This window comes from Cebus imitator, unplaced genomic scaffold (genome assembly GCF_001604975.1).
Source record: "Cebus imitator isolate Cc_AM_T3 unplaced genomic scaffold, Cebus_imitator-1.0 Scaffold309, whole genome shotgun sequence".
NCBI classification, from domain to species: Eukaryota; Metazoa; Chordata; class Mammalia; order Primates; family Cebidae; genus Cebus; species Cebus imitator.
In genome coordinates, this window is record NW_016107624.1 from 556236 (window position 1) to 583325 (window position 27090).

At 42.1% G+C, this 27090-nt stretch overlaps 1 protein-coding gene across 3 annotated transcripts in view; it reads right to left on the reverse strand.

Annotated features, from left to right (window-relative positions):
• CDK5RAP2 (CDK5 regulatory subunit associated protein 2) overlaps positions 1 to 27090 on the reverse strand; it is a 199379-nt gene that overhangs the window by 29002 nt on the left and 143287 nt on the right. For all 3 annotated transcript variants that reach the window (XM_017503288.2, XM_017503290.2, XM_017503287.2), the window contains 5 exons: positions 24470 to 24589; positions 20309 to 20882; positions 18222 to 18454; positions 6397 to 6451; positions 3635 to 3807 (listed from right to left, as the gene is read on the reverse strand). In XM_017503288.2, the coding sequence (XP_017358777.1) occupies positions 3635 to 3807; positions 6397 to 6451; positions 18222 to 18454; positions 20309 to 20882; positions 24470 to 24589 (1155 nt within the window). The remainder of the gene's footprint in view (positions 1 to 3634; positions 3808 to 6396; positions 6452 to 18221; positions 18455 to 20308; positions 20883 to 24469; positions 24590 to 27090) is intronic.

Sequence of the window (27090 nt, forward strand, 5' to 3'; positions counted from 1 at the left end):
TAGTACATTCAGGGTGATGCAGTATTACACAGTATTAAAATTATGTTATGAAGACTATATAATATTTTAAAAATTGTACTAAATCTTAAAATAGATGCAAAATTAATTATTGAACATAATCACAACTTATAGAAAAAAACAAATTCAGTTTCTCCCATACACTCACTCAACAATCAGCACAGAAGACTTCTGTGACCAGATGTGAGAGGACACCGACCAGGTGTCCTCTAATTCAGTTCAGTTCTAACACTACGTACCTGAAGATAGCATCAGATCCACAGATTGAGGGTCAGTCCCAAGACTGCCCCCCTCCAACAACTTCTGATGTCAATCGCAAGCCCCCAGTTGTTTCAAGCGTGCCTCTGACCAACTGACTAAAAATTCGGTTCCCTCACCCGCCTCCTGGGGTTAGATTAATTTGCTAGACCGGCTCAAAAACTCAGGGATACATTTGCTTATGTTTACTGGTTCATTATGAAGGATACTGACAGGAAGACCAAATATATCCTTCACAATATCACACAACTCTACTTAAAAATTTGTACAGATAAGGAAAGACACAAATATATGAAAGAAGGAAATATATCTAAATATTAATAGCAGTTACCTTTCGGTGGCAGATTTTAGTTTTTTAAAAATTCTATATTACGTTTTGACATAATACTTAATAATACATAGAATTTTAAATTTTCTAAATTTTCCAGAATGAGCATGTATTTGTTCAGTATCTGCCACATCTCACTTTAACAAAGAAAGAAGGAAGCACAGTTTCAAACCAGAGGTAGGTTTCTAGAGTCAGTGTTTAAAGCATAATCACATTAAGTATTCAAAGGCAAAACTAATGTCTTTAATTTATCAATTAGGGTATACTCAGTATGTCTTAGTAATGTTTGTTTTAAAACATTACACTAATGTTATGACCCAGTTTTAATTCCTCCAAAATGACTTTCATTTAAAAGTAGCACAATGTTACAGATCTTTTCCTAATTAAATAGTAATTTTACCATGAATTTGAATGTTTATGAGATGACTCAATTCCCAGACCTTCGGCTATCTCCTGCTAATGCCAGAAGTGTAGCAAGTAAGTTGGTGGAATGTCTGCACGGAAGGACTCTGCAAAAAGCTACTGGCACCCACGGCACTGCACCTCCCCATTCCTTAAACTCCTGGCACCCACAGCACTGTATCTCCCCACTTAAACACCTGGCAACCATGGCACTGTACCTCTCCACTTCTGCCTTATTGGCCTGCAGGTCTTCCAGCAGCTAGTCAGGTCAGAGTCAGTCAGGAACTTCTCTGTTTGACTGCAACCTTCCTTGCTGGTTTATCCAAGTCACACACTCCTAACCATGAGCAGGTGACATAAATGCTTAGTAGCCATCGATACATGCCATCTTCCACTGAGTCTTTGGCCAAGAGGTGGAATCACCACTTGGGCTTAAGGAAAATTCCCAGTTGAATTGGACACCACTTATTAATTATGCAGCCAAACTGAAGAGAAGGAAACACTATACTAGCCTTTACAAAATGCGAGAAAAATCTCTCTCTCTCTCTCTCAGAATAATGCCCTTTTGACAAATGCTAACTCTTTAAAAGCATAAATCCAATAAGGAACCACAAAACAAAGTGTCTCTCTCTTGCCTAGCAGTTCCAATTTACAGAATCTGTATTACAAAAAGCCCCCAAATAAGGGAAACGCTTCATGTTCACAGACATCCCCTGCAGCATTGTTTACGATTGTGAAATCTGAAAATGATTTAAATGTTTGGCAACCAGGGAACAGAAGGAAAACTGCAATTCCACCACTCAATGGACTGGTCTAAAGCCACTAAAAATGATGTTATATAACATGTCAGAAAGCTTATGACAGAATATTAAATGAGAAAAAGAAAAATACTAAATTATCTCTCTACATAGATCACTAATATGACAAAAGAAAAACCAGATGCAGAGACCAAAAGGCTGAAGACACACCAAAAAAGTAACGGTGGGCTTACTGGGATGGTTCCAGGGTGCACTCTCCCAGTTCAGGTAACCCACTAAGAGGGCATAAAGAGCCCAAGGTCATGGGTCCCCAGAGGAATAAGAAATAGAAGAAATGCCTAAAAGGTTCTACATCAGAAACAGAATAAGGTTGGGGTGGCGGACAGGGTGAAGGGCAGAAAAAGAGGGGCTAGCAAAAAAGGAGCAGAGGGAACTGCCTAGTGAAAAGAACAGGGATCCCAAGTGTTCCGGTTTAAATCATTTGGTTGCTGCGTTCTAAACACCACCTCCTCTGGTTCCTCAATCAAGTCTGCACAAAGGCCTCCTGGGAGTGGCCTCTGGGGATTCTGGGAAAGTCACCGAGTTACACACCGGGTGTGTGTTAACTGGTACAATACAGAAGGAAGTGGCGCTAGGGACAGGGAAACAGTTTGTGATATGACCTAAATTCAGGAAAGGCAGAATGCAGAGCCAGAAATGACCAAGAAAAACCAAGTACTCAGAAACACACAAAAACTGCAGGGAGATACAGCCAGAAATACAAAGAAACTAGATCTAGATGATGCTGCTGGAGGACCCCAGCTGATACCTGAGTTTCACCAACAATGTGGACTTCACACTCTAGGTATGTCTTCTGCCTTCAAACTGGGCTCCCCTGAGTCCTAGGTGACCTCGAGAAGCCTCAGAGGTCACCACAGGATGAAGGTTCCATGCTTATCTCGTTTACACACTGCATGGGGTCTCTATGAAAATTTTCATCTGCTAACTCGATCCCTGGTCAGAGGCAGAACAAAGGAGTTATGGACTGAATGCTTGTGTCTCCAAAATTCCTACGTTGAAGCTCTAAGTCCCAATGTAATGATATTAGGAAGCGAGGGCTTTGGGAGATTATTAGATTATGAGGGTAGAACCCTCACAAGTGAGATCAGTGCCTTATAAAACAGATCCCAGCTCTCTCACCTTCCTTATTCCACGTGAGAATACAACAAGAAAATGGCAGTATGCAACCTGGAAGAAGGCCCTTACCAGAGCCTGGCCATGCTGGCTGGTACCCTGATCTTGAACTTTCTGGCCTCTGAATCATAAGAAATAAATTTCTACTGTTTATAAGCCACCCACTCTATGGTGTTCTGCTACAACAATCTAAACAGACTAAGACAAAAGGCCTGACCCAATGGGCCATGTGTCCACACTAAAGGAAAACAAAGTCAATTTCCACAATCACAAATATTGTATTTCTATAAAAATATCAGAGCAGGGAGCTAGATACTCTTGGGCAACTCAAAATAGAAGAGTCTTTGATGTGACCCTGCCTTAAGATGAGTTTGAAAGAAACAATAGGAAATTCACAAATCTGCACTGACATACAGGTTCAGTGGCATATAGCCTGCAGGAAATGGCAAGTCATATATTCAGTCGTAATTTAAAAAATAAAAGTGACTTTTCCCCAATCGCCAACACTTTCAACAACCATAGCTTTCTCCAGTGATAAATGATACTCTGAATGACCAGCACTGGCCCTAATGGGATCTCCTTTCATCAAAGAAATATTCAAATGTCACCACACTTCACCACAATCTTACTAAAGTAAGATTGCAAACTATTGTTTTAATCAGGCCATGTTTAAAATGCTTAATGAAGCTTAGCTTACCTTGAGAAAAATTGTTCACCGTAACTGAAGTCTTCTCCATCTCATTATCTTGCTTCTGGTCTCGTGAGAAGAAGGACTTTTCAGACGTTTCATAATCAGAGGGTGCATGAGAAGCTGAAGGCTCAGGAGATTCAGGTAGAAGGTACTGGTAGGTTAAGTTGTCTTCCTCAATCCTTAACCATTGAAATTGAAAGGTAAGTCATCTACCATGCTAAAATCCCAAGCCAGGACTATGACTTACAAATATTTAAGATTACTTTACCCTTAGTACCTTCCCCATGTTTGCAACTTCACTCAGACCTTTGATTTCTCTGCAACATTAAGCAACGACATTCTAAAAGCAAGAAAGGCTCCGTGGGCTTGAGTTTGGAGCCAACAAAGAGGAGGCAGGGGATTATGCCTGTCCCACAGCCTGGGTTACAGGGTAGGGACATAAGAGGACATGTGTCAATGGCAGCTGTTTACCAAATAACCTCTCTACAGCAAGCATTCTTGAGATTTCAGTTGGGCCTCACAGAAACCCTCTGAGGTAGGAATTACTCATTTAGAGTGGGGGAACTGGGACTTATAAACTCTCATGGTTCCCAAGCAGGTTTAGTATCGTTATTCTGGCAATCATCTGGTTATTAATCCGTATTTCCCAAGGACCACCTAAGCCATGAGAAAAAACAATCTGAATGCTGTGAAAAGCCCACATGAATCTCCATTATAGATAAACTCCTTAACTGACGCTCTTTTTTTCTCCCACATTTTCCTATTACTTCTTGTCAGCAGTCACAGTCTCATTATTCATGAGTTCAGACAAGAGCAAAGGACTCCAAGGCTGCAATGCATTCATTAACAGGTAAACATCTAATGCAACTTTGCCCAGACAGTGTGATGGATGCACAGGTTTGCTGGTGGCTTGCAGAAGTGCAGCATGGGCCAAGGGCACCCACTTAATTAGCTCAGAAGTAGCCCATGTGAGTGCTAAACTACAGTTGAGAGAGGAAGAACAGAAGGTAAAAAATCTGTCAGAAATGAAAAGGAGTGACACATTGGTTGAGGAGGCTAAGCGATTCCATGCCTCACTCCAACTCCTTCTGCAAGCAACCACAACAGTCTTCCTCAATGTCAAATGTGATCAAGTCTAGTCCCAGCTTATCCTCCTTCGAAGACTCCCTACTTCCTACAGAGTTTGGGTTTTTAACACAACATTTGAGGACCAGCCCAACAGGACCCAGCCTGCCTCTCCAGCTTTTGTGACCCTCTTTGTGCCAGCTACACTGCTCAAAAGGACCATGTCTCCTTTGCCTCAGGCACGGATGCTCTCCCAACAGCCCTAGCCCCTTCTACTCTCACCCTTTAGATCTCGGCTATGAATGTTCCCACTCTGGGAAGCCTTCCTTGCCCTCTCTAAAGCATGCCGGTGGGATGTGATCTATTATTACAAGAATGGAAATGGAGGATTGAACTGGGACTTTGACAATACTACGGTGGGAGAAGAGTATTTCTTTTAAAAGTACAGAAGCTCTGATTATAAATGTCCTCCCATGAGCTGTGATACCTCTCTGCCAACTCTCTCTAATGAAGCTAGTGCCCTTCGTGATGCCAATAAAATCTACAAGTCTGCACCCTAGATTGGTCTCTATTTTATTCCCAGAAGCCCAAAGGACCACATCTTTAAAGAAGAGGAAAGTACACAGTAACATTAATAGCATTCAGAATCTTTTACAACTAAATAAAAGAGGGCAAGACCTTGGCATTTTCAGTTGACAATAGAGAGAAGCTAAGAAATTATACAATTCACTTATTCCATGAACATTTTCTGAACTCCAACTACATGCCAGAAACTTGGAGCTGGAGCAGGGAGAGATATTCAAGACACAGTCATTGCCCTCAAAAGACAATGTAGAATAACAGTAAAAGGACATGCATTGGATGGAGTGTGATAGACTCAAGTTCAAATCCTAGCCCTACCTCATAATGGCAAGTATGCAACTCTGACTCACAACTTCCTCATCCTAAAATAATTACTTCAAACTATACGGTGAGAACTAGTAAATGTGAAATGCCTATGGCAGCAGCTGACACACACCAATACCTAGGGAACACTAGCAAGCACCTTTCCTCTGCCAAGGAATTCTGGGAATAGAAAGATATAAATGTAGAAAGCATTACAATACCATGTGGCAAATGCTGTAATGTAACTATGTCCAAATGCTACAGCAAGAATAACCGATGCTGGGACGTGGTGAGGAGGGAGGGTATTGGGGAGAACCAGGTTCATTTACATTTGAATGGACTCTGAAGAATGATTTTCAAACTTCAAGAGGAAGAAGGTAGAGTGCACAGCCATGGTGTGGAAAATACAAAGCCAAATAAGACTGAAACATGGCGTACATAGGGGAAAAGAAGTGAGGAGAATAGGAAGGGGAGAAGAGAACTGGGGTCAGACTGAGAAGGACCTCAAATGCCAGGTAAAGCAATCTGGAGTTTATCCTGCAGGTATCTGGGAGCCAACAAATGAATATGTCATCTGGTTCAAATCACCTAATAGAAATGACATGGGTAACCTGAAATGAATGAATGAAGGCAACAGGACATATGGCATGAACTCTTGGTTTTGTAAGGCCATTATCAGTTCCACAGATGTTTATACTTTATTTACAAGAAGCAGGGAACAAATTGAATGGCAAGGAGCCAAAATATTTTAAAAGCTGGCAGGTAAATCAGATCTAGAAAGTCCTAGAAAGTCTTCTTAACAAATGTTACACACTCACCTCTCCATCAGTTCATTCTGGGTGTGGGTGTTCATTTCCACTCCAGCTGATTCTCCTGGAAGCAGAAATAACATCAAGAAAGGAGGAAAAAAACGTTTTTAAGTGTTCCCTAATAATTTCCTGCTCATTCATTTGCAGAAGCACTATTTTGCTTGTTTAAATACTCTATAACAATCCTGGATATTTAAAGTAGGATTACCAAGAGTACAATTCAGACTATAGACTTCCCCTTTATCACTGCATTGACACTAGTTCTAGGTGACAGCACTGAATCTAAAAAGCAATCACAAGGCATTGCTGGTGCAGGTTCTTTTTCTTTCTCTAAAACTCTGATACTAACAGAATATACGCTCATTACAGAAAATGAGTAACGGAATCAAAAAAAGATCAATATCCTGGCAACCCCACAGACAAGTTACTGGATTTCCTTCCATTCTTTCTTTAATGCATTTTGGCAGGAAGATACCGTATTACAACATAATTTTTTCACTTAGTACATGATTATAAGCGTTTCTCTCACTAAATTTCCTTCCGAAACATCATTTTTAATGCCTGCACTAATATTCCACTGTAGGCATGCATTACCACAATTTTGCCAGTTCTCTATTTGATGCTTAGGTCATTTCCAAATTTTTACTTTTATAAGCAAATGAAATAAGCATCTTTGTGCATATAGCTTTAACTGCATTTTAATATTTCCTCAGGAAGGGTCTCAGGAGTAGGATTAAAACTAGGGAAAGGAGTGTATGAGTACAGTTGAAAAACCCACTGTCTACAGCAGGGGAAATGACTTTAAAAAAATCACAAAAGAAAACAAAATAAAGCTCAGAATATAGCTGGGCAAAGGATGCTCTGCTCTCTTCCTGCATGTCATCATTTGGTGTTTGAAAGGAAGCACATGAGCCCAGATTTCAAAGAGACTAACAACTTTATTTTAAAAATACTTCAGAACTCTGGAAATTACAGGCTGGGATGAGCTCTTTGAAGAAACTGATGCATGGCTAAAGAAAAAACAAACTCTTCTATAGTTGTGTTTGAAAAATGAAACTATAATTAAACTGCACCCACACATGCAATTTTCAAAACTATTCCTAAAAGAAAAAGTTCTCAAACACCACAGCATAGAGGAAAAGATCACTGAAGCCTTGCACATTTCCTTTATGTCTAGAAGTTTCCACCTACAAACTCACATGGCTGGCTGGCATGGCCATCCAGGTTCCCTATCACCCACCAGGCCAGACACCTGGGCACCAAGAGTCCGTGAAACATGCTGAGTGGTGGAAAGTCACCTACCACTCACTGCAGGGCACTGTGACCATCAGGAATGAGTCACACAGCCCTGAGTGACCAGGCACAAGGGCATGAGTATGGCTCTTCAATATATGCTATCTCCTTCAGGCCTCACAATGATCCTATAAGCATGGTGTTCGTATCTCTGTTTTAAAGCAAAGAAGTGGAAATCCAGGACGCTTCATGCTTCAACTCTCACTTTGTCTGATCACACTCTCCCTTACTTTACTACCTTTTATAGTTAAGCAAGAGAGATGGAAATATCCTTATAGCTACCTCAATCACAAACCTATGCCTCCTGGTTACATCCTGGTCAAAAATGGCATTATATTTTGATAGGGGTTGACAGGCCTTCATTAGTGGATGCTCTCAAAGACTCCACATTTCTGTTCTCTACAGTCCACTTCAAGGGGGGAAATCCACACCTGATTAAGTCAGATTTCAAGACCTTTGCTGAAGTCCCAGTTTGTAAGACCATCCCTAATGGACAGAGACAACTGTATGTTAAAAGAACAGCTTAGTCAGCATTTTTCATCTCATACCTGCACTTGGCTGCTGACCCTACAGACCCTAAGAATGGACCATCTGTCCCAGCCCAGCCTTCCAAAAAGCTTAGGACTTAGGTACTAGTCAGGCAAACAACTTACATGACATTCTGCTTCACATTTACACTGTTCCTTTTTTTTTTTTTTTTTTTTTTTGAGATGGATTCTTGCTCTGTCACTCAGGCTGGAGTGGAGTGCACTGGCAAGATCTTGGCTCACTGCAACCTCCACCTCCTAGGTTCAAGCAATTCTCATGCCTCAGCCTCAGGAGAAGCTGGGACTACAGGCATGCACCACCACACCCAGCTGTTTTTGTATTTTTAGTAGAGACATGGTTTCACCATGTTGTCCAGGCTCATCTCGAACTCCTGGTCTCAAGTGATTCACCTGCTGTGGCATCCCAAAGTGTTGGCATTACAGGCGTGAGCCACTACACCTGGCCACATTCACACTGTTCTTTAGTTCCTCCCTCATGAACTTCACAGGGTGAGTACCCTTGGTTTGGGGCAGACTTTAAGCATTCCAGGTCTCCAGACCTTAAACCCATCCAAAACCTCTCCTCCGTTTCTAATCAAACCCAGGAGCACACCAGGAAATACCCTGCTGCCACCAGCAGCATGAGTTTCCCCTTCAAATAAGAGACCCTCAAGGAACCTGCAACAACTCAACAACTGTATTCCATCCATTCCCCTATTATAACAGAGTTATTTAAAACCAAGTGACAAATAGTTACTGTAGGAGTCACAGGGAGAGCACAACAACTAATGCGCTGAATTTCTTGGTGGAAACTGCCTTCACACAGGTGACAGGGTACCATCTGTCTGGCTATTCAAAAGCTTAGGATGTGTGTCATGAAAACGCTGCTCCCATCTCTCAGGCAAATCTTGTTGCTATGCCTAAGAACGGTGTAGTGTGAGGCAATAGGAGGACTTCATCTTTTCAAATAAAAAAACATCTAGTTATCCCATCCATAACTGAACAAGCAAGAGAGGACTAGTATGCAGGACAGACTGATAACTGGTTGACCCAACTTCAGTTTCCTCTGTACTGATCCATTCTGTACACTTAAGAAGCTTCTTTTGAAACAGTACTTCCCAGCTCAAAATGCATCAGTCCTACAGAGTTACCTTCAAATCCCACAGCCTGGCATCTCCTACCTGACCCAGAGGTTTCTTCCTTTCCACCACTTTAGTAATTGGTAGAAACTAATTCTATTCTACTTCAATATTTACAGTGCTCCTACCAGGTGCCTGTGCCAGACACTGAGGATACAGAGATGAACAAGGACTCACCCGCCCTCAGTGAGTTCACCTGAGAGGAAAGGGTGGACCCAAAAGACAATTACACTACAGCGCTGTGATAAGGGGCAGCAATGGATGCTGTGGGAAGGCACACAGAGGAGACAAATAGAATCCAGCCTGGACTATTAGGAAACATGTGACAGAGGTAGCAATGGAGCCATATCTTTGACGGAGGAAAGAACTGCTTTATAAAGGTGGGAAGACACTAAGGAGCTCTGGGGAGGGCAGTTCCAGGGATTCTTAAGAGGAAAAACCCTCCATTTTCTCTGAAAACCTGGATTCCTCTGCTAACCATAGCATACATGCCCCATTATTATTGTTGTCATTGTAAACCAGAAAGCATCTGAGACAAATCTCAACCAGTTTTGAAGCTTATTTTGCCAAGGTTATGGATCGTGGCAAGTGACAGCCCCAGAAGGTCCTGAGACCATGTGCCCAAGGTGATTAGGTTACAGCTTGGTTTTATATGTCTTAGGGAGGCCTAAGATATCAATCAATGTATGTGCGGTAGGTCCCAGTCTGGTCTGGAAAGACAGGGAAACTCAAAGTGGGTGGGGGACTTCCAGGTCACAGGTGGATTCAAAGATTTTTCTGATTGGCACTTTGTTGAAAGAGTTATTATCTAAAGACCTGAAATCAACAGAAAGGAGTGTCTCAGTTAAGATAAGCGGTTACGGAGACCAAGGTTTTTATTATGTGGATGAAGTCCCAGAGATGGCCGCCCCCAGAGGCAAATGTTTCCTATTCAGATCCTTAAAAGGCGCTGGACTCTCAGCCAATCTCTTCAGGATCAGAAAAAAACCTGGAAAGGGAAGGGGATTCTCTATAGAATGTAAACATTCCCTACAAGAGACAGCATTTCAGGACCATTTTAAAATATGTCAAAGAAATATATTTGGGGGTAAAATAGTAATTTGATGTCTTTCAGGGCCCTGCTATCAGTTATGTGATGCTGCAATGGAGTCAGGTTAGAATTTGGTTTCTTATTGCTACCAAGAGTCTGTTCTGTCAGCCTAAGGATCTCTATTTTAATGTTAATACTGGTCAGTTGTGTGCCAGCTCCAAAGGGAGGGGGGCATAATGAGGCCTGTCTGAGGACCCCCTACACCCCACCCCCGCCCCGCGCCACCCACTTTCCCATCATGGTCTGAACTAGTTTTTCAGGTTTTGTTGGGTTCCCTTAGCTGAGAGAAGGGTCCCTTCAGCCAGTTGTAGGACTTACAATTTTAATTTTAGTTTACATACCTTCCTGAGCTCCCACTATTTGCCAAGCAGGACACCCTTTAAATCAGGAGTGTCTACTGGGTTTGCTGTTTGGCCAAAAATTTTAAAACAATTTAAAAATTAAAGAAATCAGGGGGTGTCCAATCTTTTGGCTTCCCTGGGCCACAATGGAAGAAAAACTGTCTTAGACCACACATAAAATACACCAACAACAGCTGATGAGCTTAAAAAAAAAACTCATGTTTCAAGAAAGTTCACAAATTTGTTCTGCACCGCATTCAAAGCTGTTCTGAGCTGCATGCAGCCCATGGGCCACAAATTGGACAAGCTTAAATCATCTCATTTAATCCTCACAAACATCCCTATAAGACAGGTACTACTATCCCCCATAGAGGAAATCTGGCCCTTCAAGGGATAAATGATCCATAAAGCTGGGATCTGAACTCCAGTCTGTCCGATTCCAAAGGTCTTGTTCTTTCCAACCCAACACCCTTTTGACCACCTCTATCACAAGGTCAGATGTGAATATCAAGTGCAAGCTATAAACAGACCGGGGGAGGGTGGGGGGAGGAATACATTTTACTCCCACTTCAAGTGAACAAAGAAAAGATTCCTGGAGGATAGGCAGAATTTCTCCAAATTTTTCTAAATGGACAGGGAGTAAAAGTCTTACAGAAAAATAATGGTTTGAACAGAATCAGAAGAGAGGAAATGCAAGGCCTGGCCCACATAAATGTTTGACCAGCGCATCCGATTTGACAGGAGTGTGAGAAGCATGATATGGTGCTTAGGAAGGGAGGCTGTGAAAGTGAACTACATGGACTCAAATTCAGATTCTGCCACTTCCTGTCTGACTTAGAGCAAGTGAATTAGCCTCTCTATTCCTCACTTGTTAAATTAGAATAACAAATAATATTTCCTCTTAGGCTGAAAACAATGCCAGACATATTGCAAGCACCCAATAAAGATCAGCCTTCCTCACTTCCTCAGTGTTTCTCCTTCAACTCCATCATTATCATCATCATCGCCAGACGGTGGTGAGCTGGCAAAGGCCCCTTCTAGACTGTGGAAGGCCTTGAATGAAATGTTTCCGGTTCACTTCTGTCAGCAGAGAACTAATGCAAGGGAGTCCAGCAGCTATCTTTGTTCATGTGGTGAGCTCCCTGATCAAACTGTCTTCTTTGTACCTTTCCCAGTGTCAAACACAGCTTAATCAAAAATACCTGAAGACAAAATACCACCGCCTTGTTTATGCAACTGCTCTTGGGAGGCACCAAGAACAAGAATACAGTGGAAAATCTAGCTGCAACACCAGTTCCTGGTCTATTTTAGGTCCCAGCCCTCAATGTACTTACCCACAAAACCTTACAGGTTTCCAGATGCCCAGTGGAATCCTAGTTTAATGGAGCCAAGGGAGAGTCCCCTTACAAGAATTAAGAAACCACACCATCATCCTACTTCTTGGAGCCTACCAACCAAACATCATTAAATAAATAAGAATATGCACAAAGATTCCAATAGAGTGTTCTTTATAAGAGCCCCAAAATGGAACAATCTAAATGTTCATCTAATGGGGAATGATTAAATACATTATGGTATATTGATACAAAAGAATGTCCTGCAGCCACTAAAAGTTACAATGTATATTTATTATCTATAACTGAACAAAGGGAGAGGATGCAAACAGTTCCACTGCCACAAAAAACAAATATATCAATAAAAAAGGTCTGGGCATATATACTCCAGGGTATTCATGCTTTGCTATGTGATGCAATTATAGGAGTATTTGCTTATCTTTTATTCAACAGTAAACATGTATTGCTTTGTATTAATATTTTTAAAGGCTATATTTAAATTTTTAAGAACTCATGCTAGGCATGCTATGGATGAGTTCTTAAAACTGCCTCAAATATAAAACTGTTTTATGATAAGCTTGTTTCATAATTCAAGAGCCAGGCCCCTTATACGACATCCAAGAAATGCCTACCTCTGTGTTACATTTTAGTTCCTAAGAAAAGAAGCTGTGGTGAGGTTTCTGGGACTTTTACGCTTTTTGCAGGAGAAAATAAAGTTCTGTGTTTGTGTTATCTGCTAAACCTAAAATGCTGCTTCTGCCTGCAGAACCCACAGAGAGTAAGTAGGCTCCCTTGGGCTTCTCAAGGTAAATAACTAAAAAATAAATCAAGGGGAGTGGCTGGATAAGGGAGGGAGGGCAGCTGATGCCAGAGGCACCCTCTCTCAGCCCTCCACTTCCTGGGGCCTAGAGTGAGCGCCTTCAAGAAGAAAAGAGGCCGACAGAAAATGACTTGGGCCTGGAAGATATGGCTTTATCATGAGGACCCAGATATTTCTCCACTAATAAAATGAAAACTAGTTTATTTAGAATACCCTTAGCTAGAAGGAAGTCAGTTTTTATAAAGCTGGGAAAAGTAAGGTACTCCTATATACCCCGGTCCTCACAAGTCCTAGGAACTGGTATTAGCAAAATTAGTCTACAGCAGGTCTAAGCTACCAGGCCCTTTGGAAAAACTGAGGGAAAACATTCACTAGGCCCAGATGGGTAAACTATTCCATGTGCTATCCTGGAATTAAATGAACTATGTGAGCCATCATAAACCATCTATTTTGTACATACGAAGACAAGGGGAACACAGTCAAATCCTGGTTCCCCAAGTCAGTTGTGACTTTGAGCAATAAACTCTTATTTGTTAAGTCTAAGTTCCTCACCTGAAAAACAGGCTGTTCTGGGGATTAAGCCCCAACTCACAACAAGTACAAACACTAACAAGCACTCAGTACATAAAAACCATGCACCCAGCATTGAGTCAAGCAAGGTTTCACAACTGTAATTTAATTCTTACAAAGATTCTACCAATTAGGTATTAGAATGCTAAGTTTATAGGTGAAGAAAGAAACTGAGGCAAGGAATTAAGTAAATTTCCCAAGGTATACAGCTTACAAGTGGGAAGCCAGAGCTCTAATCTGGCCAGCCCAGCTTCAATGATGCATTCTTCACTGCTAGGCCCACTTATTTAGATATGTAAAGTTCTATCGCTATGCCTCAGCTCATCATCCATAAAACTGAACTAATGCATTGTGCTTCTAAGGTCACTGTAAAGTTTAAATCAAATAACCTATATGGTACCAACTGTAATACAAGCAGATCTAGTAGGAAAAGTTTTTTGTCCAGAGACCTGATCTGAAATCCCAGCTCTGCCATCCACGCCATAAATGCTCACAGATGAGTTGCCCACTTTCACTGGGCCACACTCTCCACAGCTGTAAAACTGGCTTCACTCACTCACTCATTCATTTATTCGTTCTCTCAAAATAGGTGCTGTGTGTCTACCATACGCCAAATGTTATCTATATCCTAGCACTACAGCAACAAACACAAGGGACAAGATCCATGCACACTTGTGGGGATTATTTTCTAACAGGGAAGGCAGAATAATAAACATGTAACATGCAAGTAAACATATAACAATGCAAGATGGTTGTGGGTAGAACCGAGGAAAATAAAGCAGGGTAAGGGGAAAACGGAATGTCAGGGATGGACAGGGGTGCCTTGCTACTTCATAAAGAGCTGTCAAAGAGCACCTAACTGATAGGATGACGTTTGCAAAAAGGCCTGAAGGGATCAGGGACACCAGAGAGAAGAGAAAGTGCAAAGCCTCTGAAGGAGGAGCTGGCCTGGGCGTGCTAGAAACTTCAACTGCATATGAAAAAATGCTCATCATCACTGGTCATCAGAGAAATGCAAATCAAAACTACATTGAGGTACCATCTCGCGCCAGTTAGAATGGCGATCATTAAAAATCCGGAGACAACAGATGCTGGAGAGGATGTGGAGAAATAGGAACACTTTTACACTGTTGGTGGGAGTGTAAATTAGTTCAACCATTGTGGAAGACAGTATGGCGATTCCTCAAGGACCTAGAAATAGAAATTCCACTTGACCCAGCAATCCCATTACTGGGTATATATCCAAAGGATTATAAATCACTCTACTATAAGAACACATGCACACGAATGTTCACTGCAGCACTGTTTACAACAGCAAAGACTTGGAACCAACCCAAATGCCCATCGATGATAGACTGGACAGGGAAAATGTGGCACATATACACCATGGAATACTATGCAGTCATAAAAAGCAATGAGTTCGTGTCCTTTGTAGGGACACGGATGAACCAGGAAACCATCATTCTCAGCAAACTGACACAAGAACAGAAAATCAAACGCATGTTCCCACTCACAGGCGGGTGTTGAAGAATGAGAACACATGGACACAGGGAGGGGTGCATCACACACTGAGGTCTATTGGGGGGAACTAGGGGAGGGACAGTAGGGGGTGGGGAGTTGGGGAGGGATAACATGGGGAGGAATGCCAGATATAGGTGATGGGGAGGAAAGCAGCAAACCACATTGCCATGTATGTACCTATACAACAATCCTGCATGTTCTTCACATGTACCCCAAAACCGAAAATGCAGTAACATATATATCAAAAAAAAAAAAAGAAATTTCAACTGCAGGGTCAGTAGCTGTGGAGGGGTGGAAGGAGAGTGTGGGGCGGGATAAGATAAGGTCAGAGTGTGGCCAGGGTGATGCTACAGAGCTTTGCAGGCCCTTATCTGGATTTTTACACTGAATGAAAAGAGAAGGCTTTGATTTGGGGGCAGGGACAAGAACTGACTTACATTTTTAAAAGATCATTGACTACTGTGTGGAAAATGCATTACAGTGAGGAAAGGAGGGAAGGCCAGAAGCCAAAGAGGAAAGGCCTGCAGCATCCAAGTGAGATAAGAGAGGCAAACTGAAGCTGTGGTCGTGAGGATGGGTCCAGGACGGAAGACATGTAGAAGGCAGAGCTACACAGAGGCAGCCAGGGAGGGAGAGGAGAATTGAACTCTCAGTGGCATCATCTGGAAGCCAAGTGAGCCAAAGAGGGAGGGGTCGACATATCAAATACTCCTGCAGTCTGAGCAAGATGAAGACTGAAAACTGATCCTTAGATTTGGCAAAGTGGAAGCTGTTAGTGACAGGCAAACTGTTTCAGTGGAGGAGTTGATGAGATGACTGAGAGTCTAGTCTCAATGGGTTTAAGAGAAAAAGGAGACTGGAAAGCAATACTAATGGAAATAAAGAAAAAGCACAAAAATAATGACTTCATTAGAGCAAGTTAAAAGGATGCAGTTTTGACTTTGGAATCATATTAATGTTATCTATATTCAAAAATTTAAATCAATAAGAATAGGATTTTAAAAACCTCTAAAATTGAATACAAATAGAAACGAATCCCATTGTGTTTCAAATGACTAACACAACAACAGCTCTAAAAAGAATAAAACCAAACAACTTCAAGAACTTACTATGATATACTTTTAGCCCAAAAACAAAGAGAACTACTTTAATAAACAAATCTTGATCTCTCCCAGTGGGTTCGTTTTTCACAGTGGAAAGGGTGGAGTAATTCTGGAACTAAGTGCATATACTACTGAATTGAGTAAATTTGCAGATATGGTGATGTTATCAAAGCCAGGGTTCTCACTGTTGGAGATGGGAAATAAAAATATGGAAGCAGGAAAAACAAGAAAGAACCTAGTGAGTTTGGACCGGAATTAAAGGCACCATTGTATAGTACTGATTTTTTTTTAAAATAATTACACATTTGCACACACACACACACACAGCCTGCTAAAGGGCCTAGACACAATGATACCCTCATAGCAATGAACACAGCGAGCACCAAATCTTGATTGTTAAATATCATTCCTCACTAAAAGTACTCAAGGCTACTTAGCGAAATAGCTTTTTCAGGGCAGGAGCAGTACAAAGAGAGCACAGAAAATCTATTTTGTCCCAGAAAATAAGGAAGTACTCCTAAAAAGATGGAGATATGTCAAAAGAAATGGCCACTTACCAAATCTGGGACAATATAATATGAATGTCAGAATGGATAATAGTCCAATGAATAAAATAAGAATCTTCAAGTCCATATTGATCAAAAACAAATAAATAAGAAATACATTAATAAATTTAATAGAGAATGTGTCCTTCTACTAAACGCTACTTAACACAAATGAAAAAGGAACCTGAGAAAAAAATGCTAGTGTTAGAAAAAAAATCATCATAGTAACATTTGACTCAGGAATCATCAATAGATGATAAAACTCATGGTAGAAGTCTGAAGAGGAACAGAATACTTACAAAGTATCTTCTATGAATTACTCATTTATTACACAGGTTAATATAATTTACATTGGAGAAAACTGACAGACATTATCTTAAGGAAGTGATCAAAGTTAATACCACCAAAAATAGGATTGATATTGTGTGCCTCCTTAAGAAAATACCGTAAGAACAAAATAATCTCTTATGAAGCATTCTTGTCAAAACTGTATGGCCTATCAGATCTAACCAATCTAATCTAACCATGAATTGAGTGATCAGGAAAGAACAGACAATCCCAAGGTGAGGGGCTAGCCTGAACTACTCAAGTAGGTTCACATCATGAAAAGAAGAAAGGGTGAGGAACTACTCCAGATTAGACTAGAGATACATGACAACTAAATGTAATGTGGGGACTGGATCCTGGATCAGGATCAGGATCCAGAATAAACTGTCATACAAGATATTAGTGAATCAATTACAAAAATTCAAATATAGGCTGTATATTAGATAATAGTAGATTAGACAACACGGTTTCTGATTGTGGTAACAGTACCATGGTTATGTACAAGAATATCCTTGGTCTGAGAAACTACACTCCAAATTATCTATAAAGAAAGGAAGGTGATAGCATCAATCCACTCTCATAGGGCTCAGAAAGATAATAGTGCTCGTGTGTGTACAGACAGGGAAAGATAAAACAAATGTAGCAAATGCTAACAACTGATGAAACTGGGTGCACAGTAAATGGGAGTTCTTTGCTGTAGTCTCAAAACAAAATTTTACCTAGCACATAGCAAAGGTTTCTTTCATCCCTCCTCCGGCCAACTTTAACTCTTTGATATACTTTTTAACTGATAAAAATTTTGCTTGGTTGATCGGATTTTTTGGTTGCCAACATTTAAAACACATGAGTTTACACACACACACACACACACACACACACACACACACACACACACACAGATCCATCTTCTCTGGAAAATGTGTGAGATGCAAGAACTAGTAACCATGTGACCAGTGCTGAGGAGCAGCGCCTCCTGGCTGGCTTTACTCATGTACTTCACCAACCTGGCCCTGAGGCGTCTAAACTGGGCTCCTGCTTTGTAACCGTGCCAACCACAAGCCACATGGAAGTGGTCACTGGAAGGAAGCAGTGGCTAGTGTGGCTCCACTACACCTAAGGGGTGACAGATGAGTAAGGCCAAGGAGTTAGCTCCTCCTGTGCATCTCCGAGAAGTCCTGGGTCAATTACTGATGTCTTAGGACTCACGTACCTCACCCTACTTACCATTGAGAAGTAGCTTTTCCAATTTCTCCAGCAGCTCAGCACACTGATTCAGCTGTTCCTGGAAACCCTCGGCCACGCAGCAATCCACGTCGCTGGCCTGCAGCAACTCCTCAAATGCCTTAATCATGGAGTTCATGTGTTGACGGGAGACGACACAGATGCTATGGCCATCCTTAATCTGCTTCCGTTGAAGGGAGAGCTCCCTGGCTTGGGACTGAACTAATGAATCGTATCTGATAAAAGAAGGGAAAGAAAATACTTGGACCATTTTAGAACTGAATTTTTGTGACCTTAACACTAATTGGAAAAATGACAGAGTATAATTTTTAAAAGCCTGCAGCTGTACAAGTATACATACTTTTAGGAAAATTGAAACTGCACAAGGTCACTCCTTCTTTGATTTCACACAGCCAACAAATGCTGGAACAAAGATTCTTCTGCAACATTTTTAACCTTATAAAGCCCCCAATTAAAGTACAGATTGGCAAGGACTCAGGCGAACAATTAGTTTCCACATACTCTTTAAAAATACCATTCTGAATTATAGAAACAAGAGCCCCAAGGGTCAGAGGACCCACCAAAAATTCTCATGAAGTGTGATAAAAATTAAGCACACAGCAAGGAAAAAAAGATGGGACTCTCTCCTCCCGAACAAAACGTCAGCAAATAATCATGATGCTAACTACCATTTATTGAGGGTCTAGGACCTGTCAGTAACTGAACTCAGTGCTTTATATGTTATCTGGTCCTCTCAGTCTTCCAACAAATGTATGAATGTCCCCTTTTACAGAAGAAAAAACTGATTGCAAAGCTAGTTAAGTGGTAAAGATTTCGGATTCAAACACAATTCTCACTTCGAAGCTCATTATGCCACATTGCCTTCTTACCACCACATGCCACCTTTTCCTATGTGCGCCCATAAGGCAAAGGCACCGAGAAACACACAGGTCACTCATGTAAACTGGCCACAATAACCTTGTTCCGGAGAGCAGCCTGGCAAAGATGTTGACACTTCGGTTCAACATAATGTTTCTTCTTCCCGGAAATGACAACACTACATGGGCTGGCAGTCAGTCACCTTCAATACAGAGTGTGCACATGCAGATCGCATGATACTGGCAATAAAGGTGGGGGCCAGTATCATGTGAGTACTGGAGTAACAGGGATAACTCATGAGTAACATGAGTAAACATGGGTATTGGAGTGGGATAATGTGCGCTTGAACCCTGGCGATGGCTCTGACCAGCTCTGTGAATGTTTTCTGCCAAGTCACAGCAGCTGCTTTGAGGCTCAGTTTCCTTATCTATAAAAACGAGTTTAGAACACCACCGTTTCAGGTGATTTTGAGGATTAGATAAGAAAAGTGTCAACCAGGGACCTGAGACAACTGCCTTTCAATAATTATAAGCTTCCTTCAATCTCACTGCTTTGGGGAGGCTTGAAAAATTCATCCTGGCTCTTGACAATTCATAACAATGTGTTTGACTCAAATTAGTGACAAATGAAGGTCATCTTTACAAACGATCCCACTTTTGCCATATCTCATGAAGCAAAACTGTATATATCTATGCCCATAAAGCATTATCTTCATGACCTAAGAATTCTTCTCTTTCAACACAGGCTTATTCTCTAAGATGACCTTAAAGGGTAAAGATATGGAAAATATTTATATTCCTCCTACCTTGCCTAGACATCAGCTTTAGTTTCACAGCACAGCGAAGGCCAGTAACAGAGTCCAGGAGTACACATCGCAGTTCAACAAAGGCACTATCACTCACCAAGTGACTGCTATGAAACCTTTACCCTGAGCCCCCAACTTGAGGAAGGTGAAATCTGCCCTGCCAATTTTTAGAGGACCCAAGACTCGTAACTGACATTCACGTGTGTGGTCGCTGTTCCTCTTCTTTGTGGCCTCACCTCTCACTTCTCCACAGGACCTGGCTATCTGAACCCCACCATCAAGCCTTCCCCAGAAGACACTCTACCCATCACAGAGCAGCATTCTCTTTCAGCTCACGGGCTCCCACCTAGTGGCAATCCTGGGGGACAAAAGGCTTAAATGGGGAGAAGGCAGAGGTGGAATGTACCTGGAAGGTGAGAGATCTCTGAACTTATTCTGCAGATTATGAATCTCACTGAGGAGTTCCATGTTCAAATTCTGCTCCTTCTGCAGCTCGTATTCCTGCTCCTCCAGCTGCTGTTGGAGGTTCTCTGGCGTCCTGCCGTCCATCATCTCTGGGGCCAGCGGATGGAGGATTTTCATGTGTTTTACGTATCGCACTTGGTGCAAACTTGAAAAGGTCATTTCTTCCTCATCAGAACCGCCCTTGGGCTTGCTCAAGCCATCCTGGGCCCCCTCTGTCCCACACAAAACTGTAATAATGGCCTCACTGCACTGGGAGTGCTTTTGAAGCTGAAATATGAAATTCTGGTAGCCCTCTAGCTCAGTTTCCAAGTCATGGATTTTTTGTTTTAAGTATTCTGCCTCATTTGAGGTATCAATGCTCTCTGACTGATCAGTCCCCATCACACTGACTTTAACAGAAGGCTGACTCTTGGAACTCAAACAAGGAGCTATTGAAGTTGGGCTCAGAACATCTTCAGGATTTTCTTTGCATGACGGCAAGATGGCAAGGTCATCAGGTGGGCAAATATCAGAGTCTGAAAATCAAATACATTTATGTCTGTATCTCTTTTACTAAAATCCAACCCCTCTCTCCTTCCTCACAGCCATAGCCAAGCCAAGACCACTGCAGCGGCCTAACACGCCTCCCTCAAAAAGGCCGTAGTCTTTCCCTCTTACCCCTTAATCATCCTCTTCCTCAGAGTGACTGTTCCAAAAAGTAAATTTAACCATGATAAACCCACAGACACACACCCTAAAATTCTTCAATATTCCCACTATCTACGTGAGACCTTCCATGATCTAGCTGCACTGGTACCACTATGGAGATTCCTACAAAATTAATCATGGTTCCCTGCACATAGCGTGCTGTTTCATGCCTCCATGCTTCTGCATGGCCTGTGCCCTCTGGCCGGAACACCCTCAGCCCTCTAGTCTACACCTACCTAATGAACTCTTTCCATACCCAGATCTAATTTTCCTTCCTCTGCAAGCCCACTCCCAAACTATGCAAAAGTCACAACTCGCTGTGGTTCTGCAGTACTTTGTACATATCACTCAAGACAAATATACTATGTGCTGGGTGCTAAAGCAAAAATATTAAGTGGCTTATTTATTGATTCACATAGCAATTAGCTATCTGAATGCCTCTCTCCTTCACCAGACTGCACGCTTCTTCACAGCAGGGATGTGGCCTTTCATTTTCACATTCTCAGCATCTAGGGCAGTACCTAACCCAGATCAGAAGTCAGTGTCAGTGTTGAGAAATATTGAGAGACTCTGTGAAGCAAGAGTAAGGAGCAGTAATTCTAAATATCCATGACACGTGAGAGTCTTCTCATTTTCATGCCTAACAGCTTCCAGGAGATGCCAGGACATCTCCTTTAGTGAGGTGTTTCACTCACAGCCCTGCCAGGAAATATTTCCTTATAGCTATTAAGAGCTAAACCCTTAGAGATGCAGCCAGACTTGTTTAAGAAGCGGAGTGGTGTGGCAGAAAGAATATGAAGCTTTGAAGGCTGCACAGCCTGAGGCAAGTGACTTACTATCCAAGAGCCTCAGTTTCCCCCGTGTCTAAAATGTGGAAAGAGATGTCTCATATGGTTGCAGTGAGGCTTCATTCAAGCCCAGGCCTGACTCCCCTTAACCACGATGCCGCACTGCTAGCTGCCCAGGGAAAGTTCCGCTCAATACAGAGAGCTGTCTGAATACTTAAGAGGCAGGGGAATGTAAGAGTAAAACCTGTCTTTGAAATTCAAGACATGGTTTCAGACTCTGGCTCTGCCACTTAGGCAAGTTACTTGACCCTCTGAGCCTTAGTACCTTTATCTGTAAAATGGAAAGAACGTTATTCACTGTGAGGAGTTGTTTGTGTGTTTGTTTTTAGCAATTATATGGAACAATATCTGCAAAAAGGAAAAAAAAGACTAGCACAGTATCTGGCACATAGCAGTGAAGGAATCCAAGTAACACAAACATCCTCTAACCATTCGAAGACAGAGGAGACGCTCATCACTGGAGGCGTGCATGCGAAGGCTCGCCTAGAAAAATGCTACAAAAGCAACAACGTGAGTTGGACAGGGTAACCTCAGAGATCTCTCCGAAATAACTCATACAAAAATCCTCGTCAGACTGCATGTCCCAATTTCTGGTTCTGCAATCTGCTCCTTGTGACTTTAGATACACTCTTGTCTCTGTTCATGATGCAAATACCATAAAATATGGTATTTCATTTTAGAAAGCAGCTGCTACATGACCTAAAGGAAGCATTCCTAATACCGTATTTTTATTGTACACAATTTTTTATGATAACTAGTCAATAAGAGCCTTGAGGGTGGAGGCCATATCATCTATGTCTGTTTCTCCAGTATCTGGCACAGGGCCTGAGAGGGAGAATGTACTCAGCAAGTACTTCTGGCTGAACAAGAAAGAGAAAGGGGAGCAGGGGAGGGAGATATCTCTCAATAAGGCTTTGTTCCAGTGAATCACCCTCCAAGACAGGAAAACATCTTTGCTGTAACAACTTTATGGTGATGGAATTTGGTCTGTACTTCACAGCAAGAAGCATGTTCACTCTTGGAAATAAAGATTAGTTCTCAGGACTTTCCTTAAGTAATTATGAGGCATCACTAGTATCCCCATTTTACAGACGAGGAGGTTGAGGCTTAGGGAGCTTAAGAATTAGCTCAGGGTTCAGGGTAGGTAAGCAGTAGAGCCCTTCCTCAAAGCCTGGTAGTCTGCCTCTAACTTGCTGAATGCTGCTTCCCACCATAAGACTCCTGCAATGGAATCCCCTGTACCAGGGTGCATGAGCAAAGTGAGTTAGTTCTTAACCCTCAGTGTGATGGCCAGGATGCCTATGAAATCCTTTATTCACAACCCAAGTATCGGTCAAGGGCCTCGTGAAAAAGAAACAGCAGTGAAGATGTCACACGCAGCACCCAGCCTCAACTGGGCAACAATTAAGAGGTGGAAATTCAGGCAGACGCAACTCATGTGCAAAGTTCTAGAAGCACAGTCAGAAAAATGAAAGATGTTCAGTCATGAAGGGAAGTCCTGACAGGGAAAGGGAAGCTGTCGATTGCTAAGAAGTCTTTATTAAGAACTATGAAGAAGACATCAAAAGATCTCCCTAAGACCATTTATTAATATTTGCATTATAAGAAATACTGTAGTTCTACACCATTCAACAATTCAGCTAAGGCGGACTTTATTGCCTGGTACAGTAGCCTTCTACTCAAAGCCCAGAACATGCAGAAGCATGTGACCATGTATTCACTGCAGTGACTCTGGGCCTTGGAAAAATATACACCGCAGGGTACAGTTTGTCTGCCACAACTCAGTATTTTTCCAGAGACTGGTGTTTCCATGGCCATCCCATGACAAATTTAGGATTCTTGAGGACAATTATTTCTAACAGAGTGAATCGGATCTGGATTAATAGTGATTTTTTTTTTTTAAATGAAGGGGGGAAAGATGATATAATGTAATAAGAATGTAGGCATTTGTTCATTCCGGTTGAATGAGATCATGAGTATTTGTTATATTATCTTTTGTGCCTACTGTACGCTTCCAATGCTTTATAATTTTAAAAAGAAAGGAATATAACTTGCCTGTGCCCTCACCCACATCTCCGCACCTTTTCCACTGATCTGCCTGGCAAACCCCACAAACTCAGTCTCAATCTCAGGGTCTCCTCTGACCCACTCCTCCCAGGCACACGGGCCAACACTGAGCACACCTCAGCAACAGGCAGCCCCACGCTGAATACTGACAGGCTGTTGGAATGGTGGTCTCCTCTGAACTGTGGGGTCCCTGAGAGCAGGCTGTGTCTTTTCATGTTGAACCACCAGAACCCAGTCCACTGCCTGGTAGAGAAGCATGCTGACACATGGACGGGTGAGCTCTGACATCCTATTCTACCTTAACTCTTCCCCCGCTTACCAGCTCGGTGACCCCGGGGTCAATTACTTCCTAAAACCTCAGCTTCCCATGTGTTAGACTGGAATGATAATAATGCCTTGAGAGGACTGCTATGGGCTTAGTAATCATTTTTAGATAAAACATCCCAAATGGTGCCTGGTGCATGGAAGCTGTTCAATACACACAGGGGTTGAATTCTCACCGATCTCGTAGCTTGTTTGCTGATCACTGTCCATTTCCTTGTCTCTCCAGACAGATGTGGTTTTAATTCCTTTCTGCTCTCCTGGGCTGTCCTGGTAGGCTGCTCCCACTGGGGACTGAGCTACAGGCAATCACAAAGAAAAATAAATAAAACCGTAAGACTTGAAACTTAGCCAAGCAACTGGGAAGAACACAAAGATACACCAGGGAAAATAAAAACACTGGGGAGGTAAAATGCAATTTATAAGATAAAATTAATCTATTGAGCTGCCATAACAGGACATAAAAAGTATAAATATACTGCAGCTTGTCTGAAATGGTTTAAGTCCAGGCCCTCAAAAAGCTGAGTGAGAAAATGAATTCTATCAATTCATGCCCATTTTTCCCAAGAAGAGAGAGGCCCTAGGGTTTCCTGGGCAACTGTCGAGGTAGCACCTGGGGTTGAGGCAGCCTGGTGTCTCATTAAAAGCTAAAAACAGTATTGAGTGCAAATGGCAAGCTAGGAGCCGGCATGGTGGCTCATACCTATAATCCCAGCACTTTGGGAGGCTGAGGCATGAGGGTCACTTGAGGCCAGGGGCTCAAGATCAGCCTGGGCAAGACAGCAAGACCCCCATCTCTACAAAATATAAAAAATTTAAATTTGAATTTTAAAAAATGGCAAGCTATAGGCAAAGTGCCAGGTACTCTGTTGAGCTAAGTTACCTCTGCCATAAAATCTTTCCTCCATGAAGGTCCCCACAACCCTGTATTGATTTAGTTAACTGCCACTGCTCCCAACCCCCACCAGACAGGGAGTTCCCAGACAGCAGAGACTGTATCTGATTTATTTCTCTCCTACCCCCAGTGCATGAGGCTGGAAACGAAGCAGGTGCTCAGGAAATGTTCACTGAATGAATGAGAAGATGCCTGGATGATGGCTGAGTGGATCAGCAGAGGGTAGATAAGGAGATGGTAAGGGAAGAGCAATTCTGCCAAAGGTCTTATTATCTGGAAACCTCAACTATGGTAAACCCAAAAGAAAACCTAAAATTAAATGGAACATACCTTTGGCTATGGATCATCATAAAATCCATGCAAGAAGTATCAGATACTAGGTTTTGTGAAACAGTAAAGAACGTGGGCTTTGAAATTAGGCAGGCCAATTCCCATCTTGCTAGAAAAGTTAGTCACTGTGTGACTGTAGCCAAGTTACTTTATCTCTGAAACTGGTGCCTTAATATAAGATGGTGGTAACTACTGTATCTGCCTCAAAGGACTATTGGGAAGACCCTATTAGATCATGTACTTAGAGCATATAGCAAGACTCAGTCAATAATAGGTGCCTGTTTCATTAACACCACAATATGTCCAAGACTCCAGAGTCATCTTCAATCCCTGAACCACTCTGGAAATCCTCAAATCTGATGCAAGCTCACACCCTGGTACTCATTCCCTTCATTTGCAAGTCCCAAAGAACATTACTATCCTCTCTGAACATTCATCTCTCCCCGTCATTCCAAGTGAACCTGGGATGACCCCAAGGATACCGCTTCTCCTGCAGCCTTTGTGGTCATTTCCTTCCCAATAAGTTTCTTTGCTCCTCACTTCCACTTCTAGATCATTCTCTCTCTTCCCTGAAAATTCCAGCTTTGCAGCTCATGCTTTCAGACTATACCACAGACAACCCCACTTTACTGTAGTCATCCCACAGTCCCGATTCACTGAATCTCTTGAGGTTAGTTGACAATGTGGTTCCTAACTGCCTTCCTTCCCTACATTGCTTTTTACGGTATAATTCCTCAGAGCTGCCTATGCCTGCTGTCTCCAATCTCTCCTCCATTCTCTCTCTGGAACCCATGCCAATCAGGCCCCACCCACTCCATGGAAACAGCTCTGTTCAAGGACACCAATGATTTCCACATTGTTAAATCCCAAAGCCAATCCTCAGTCCTTGTCTTACCTGTCCTATAGCAATTATCTGACACAGCTAATCCCCTCCTTACTCAGCTTCTGGGAAGTCATCCTTGTTTGGCTCCCTCCTACCTCACTGCCTGGTCTTCTCAGTCCAACCTTTAACCACTAGAGAGCCCCAGTTTCAATTCCTGTACCTTACTGGTATAGCTTCAAGTCATACAGCTATAAATATTACCAATGTATTGTTATTTCCTAACTTTATATCTTTAATCCAAGAACCTCTGCCCTTGACTCCAGCCTCATCTGTCTTCAACTGCCTATCTGATATCTCCACCAAGATGGTCAACAGGCATCTCATACGTCCAAAGCAGACCCCAAATGTCCCCTCAAGCTTGCATCTCATGCAGTCTTTCTCATCTCAGTGAATGACAACTCCATCCTTCCAAAGGTTCATAACCAAAGTGATCCTTTAAAGCAGAGGTTGGACTACCTTTCTTAAAGAGTCAAATCATAAATACTTCAGGCTTTGCAGACCATAGGGTCTCTATGGTAACTACTCAACTCGGCCGTCATAGCACAAAAGCAAACAGACAATATGCAAACAAATGGCTGTGGCTGTGTTTCAATAAAACTTTATTTTCAAAAATAGGAAGTGAGTTGGATTTGGACCACAGCATGTGGTTCGTCAACTCCTCCTTTTTTATTTATTTATTTTTTTTGAGATGG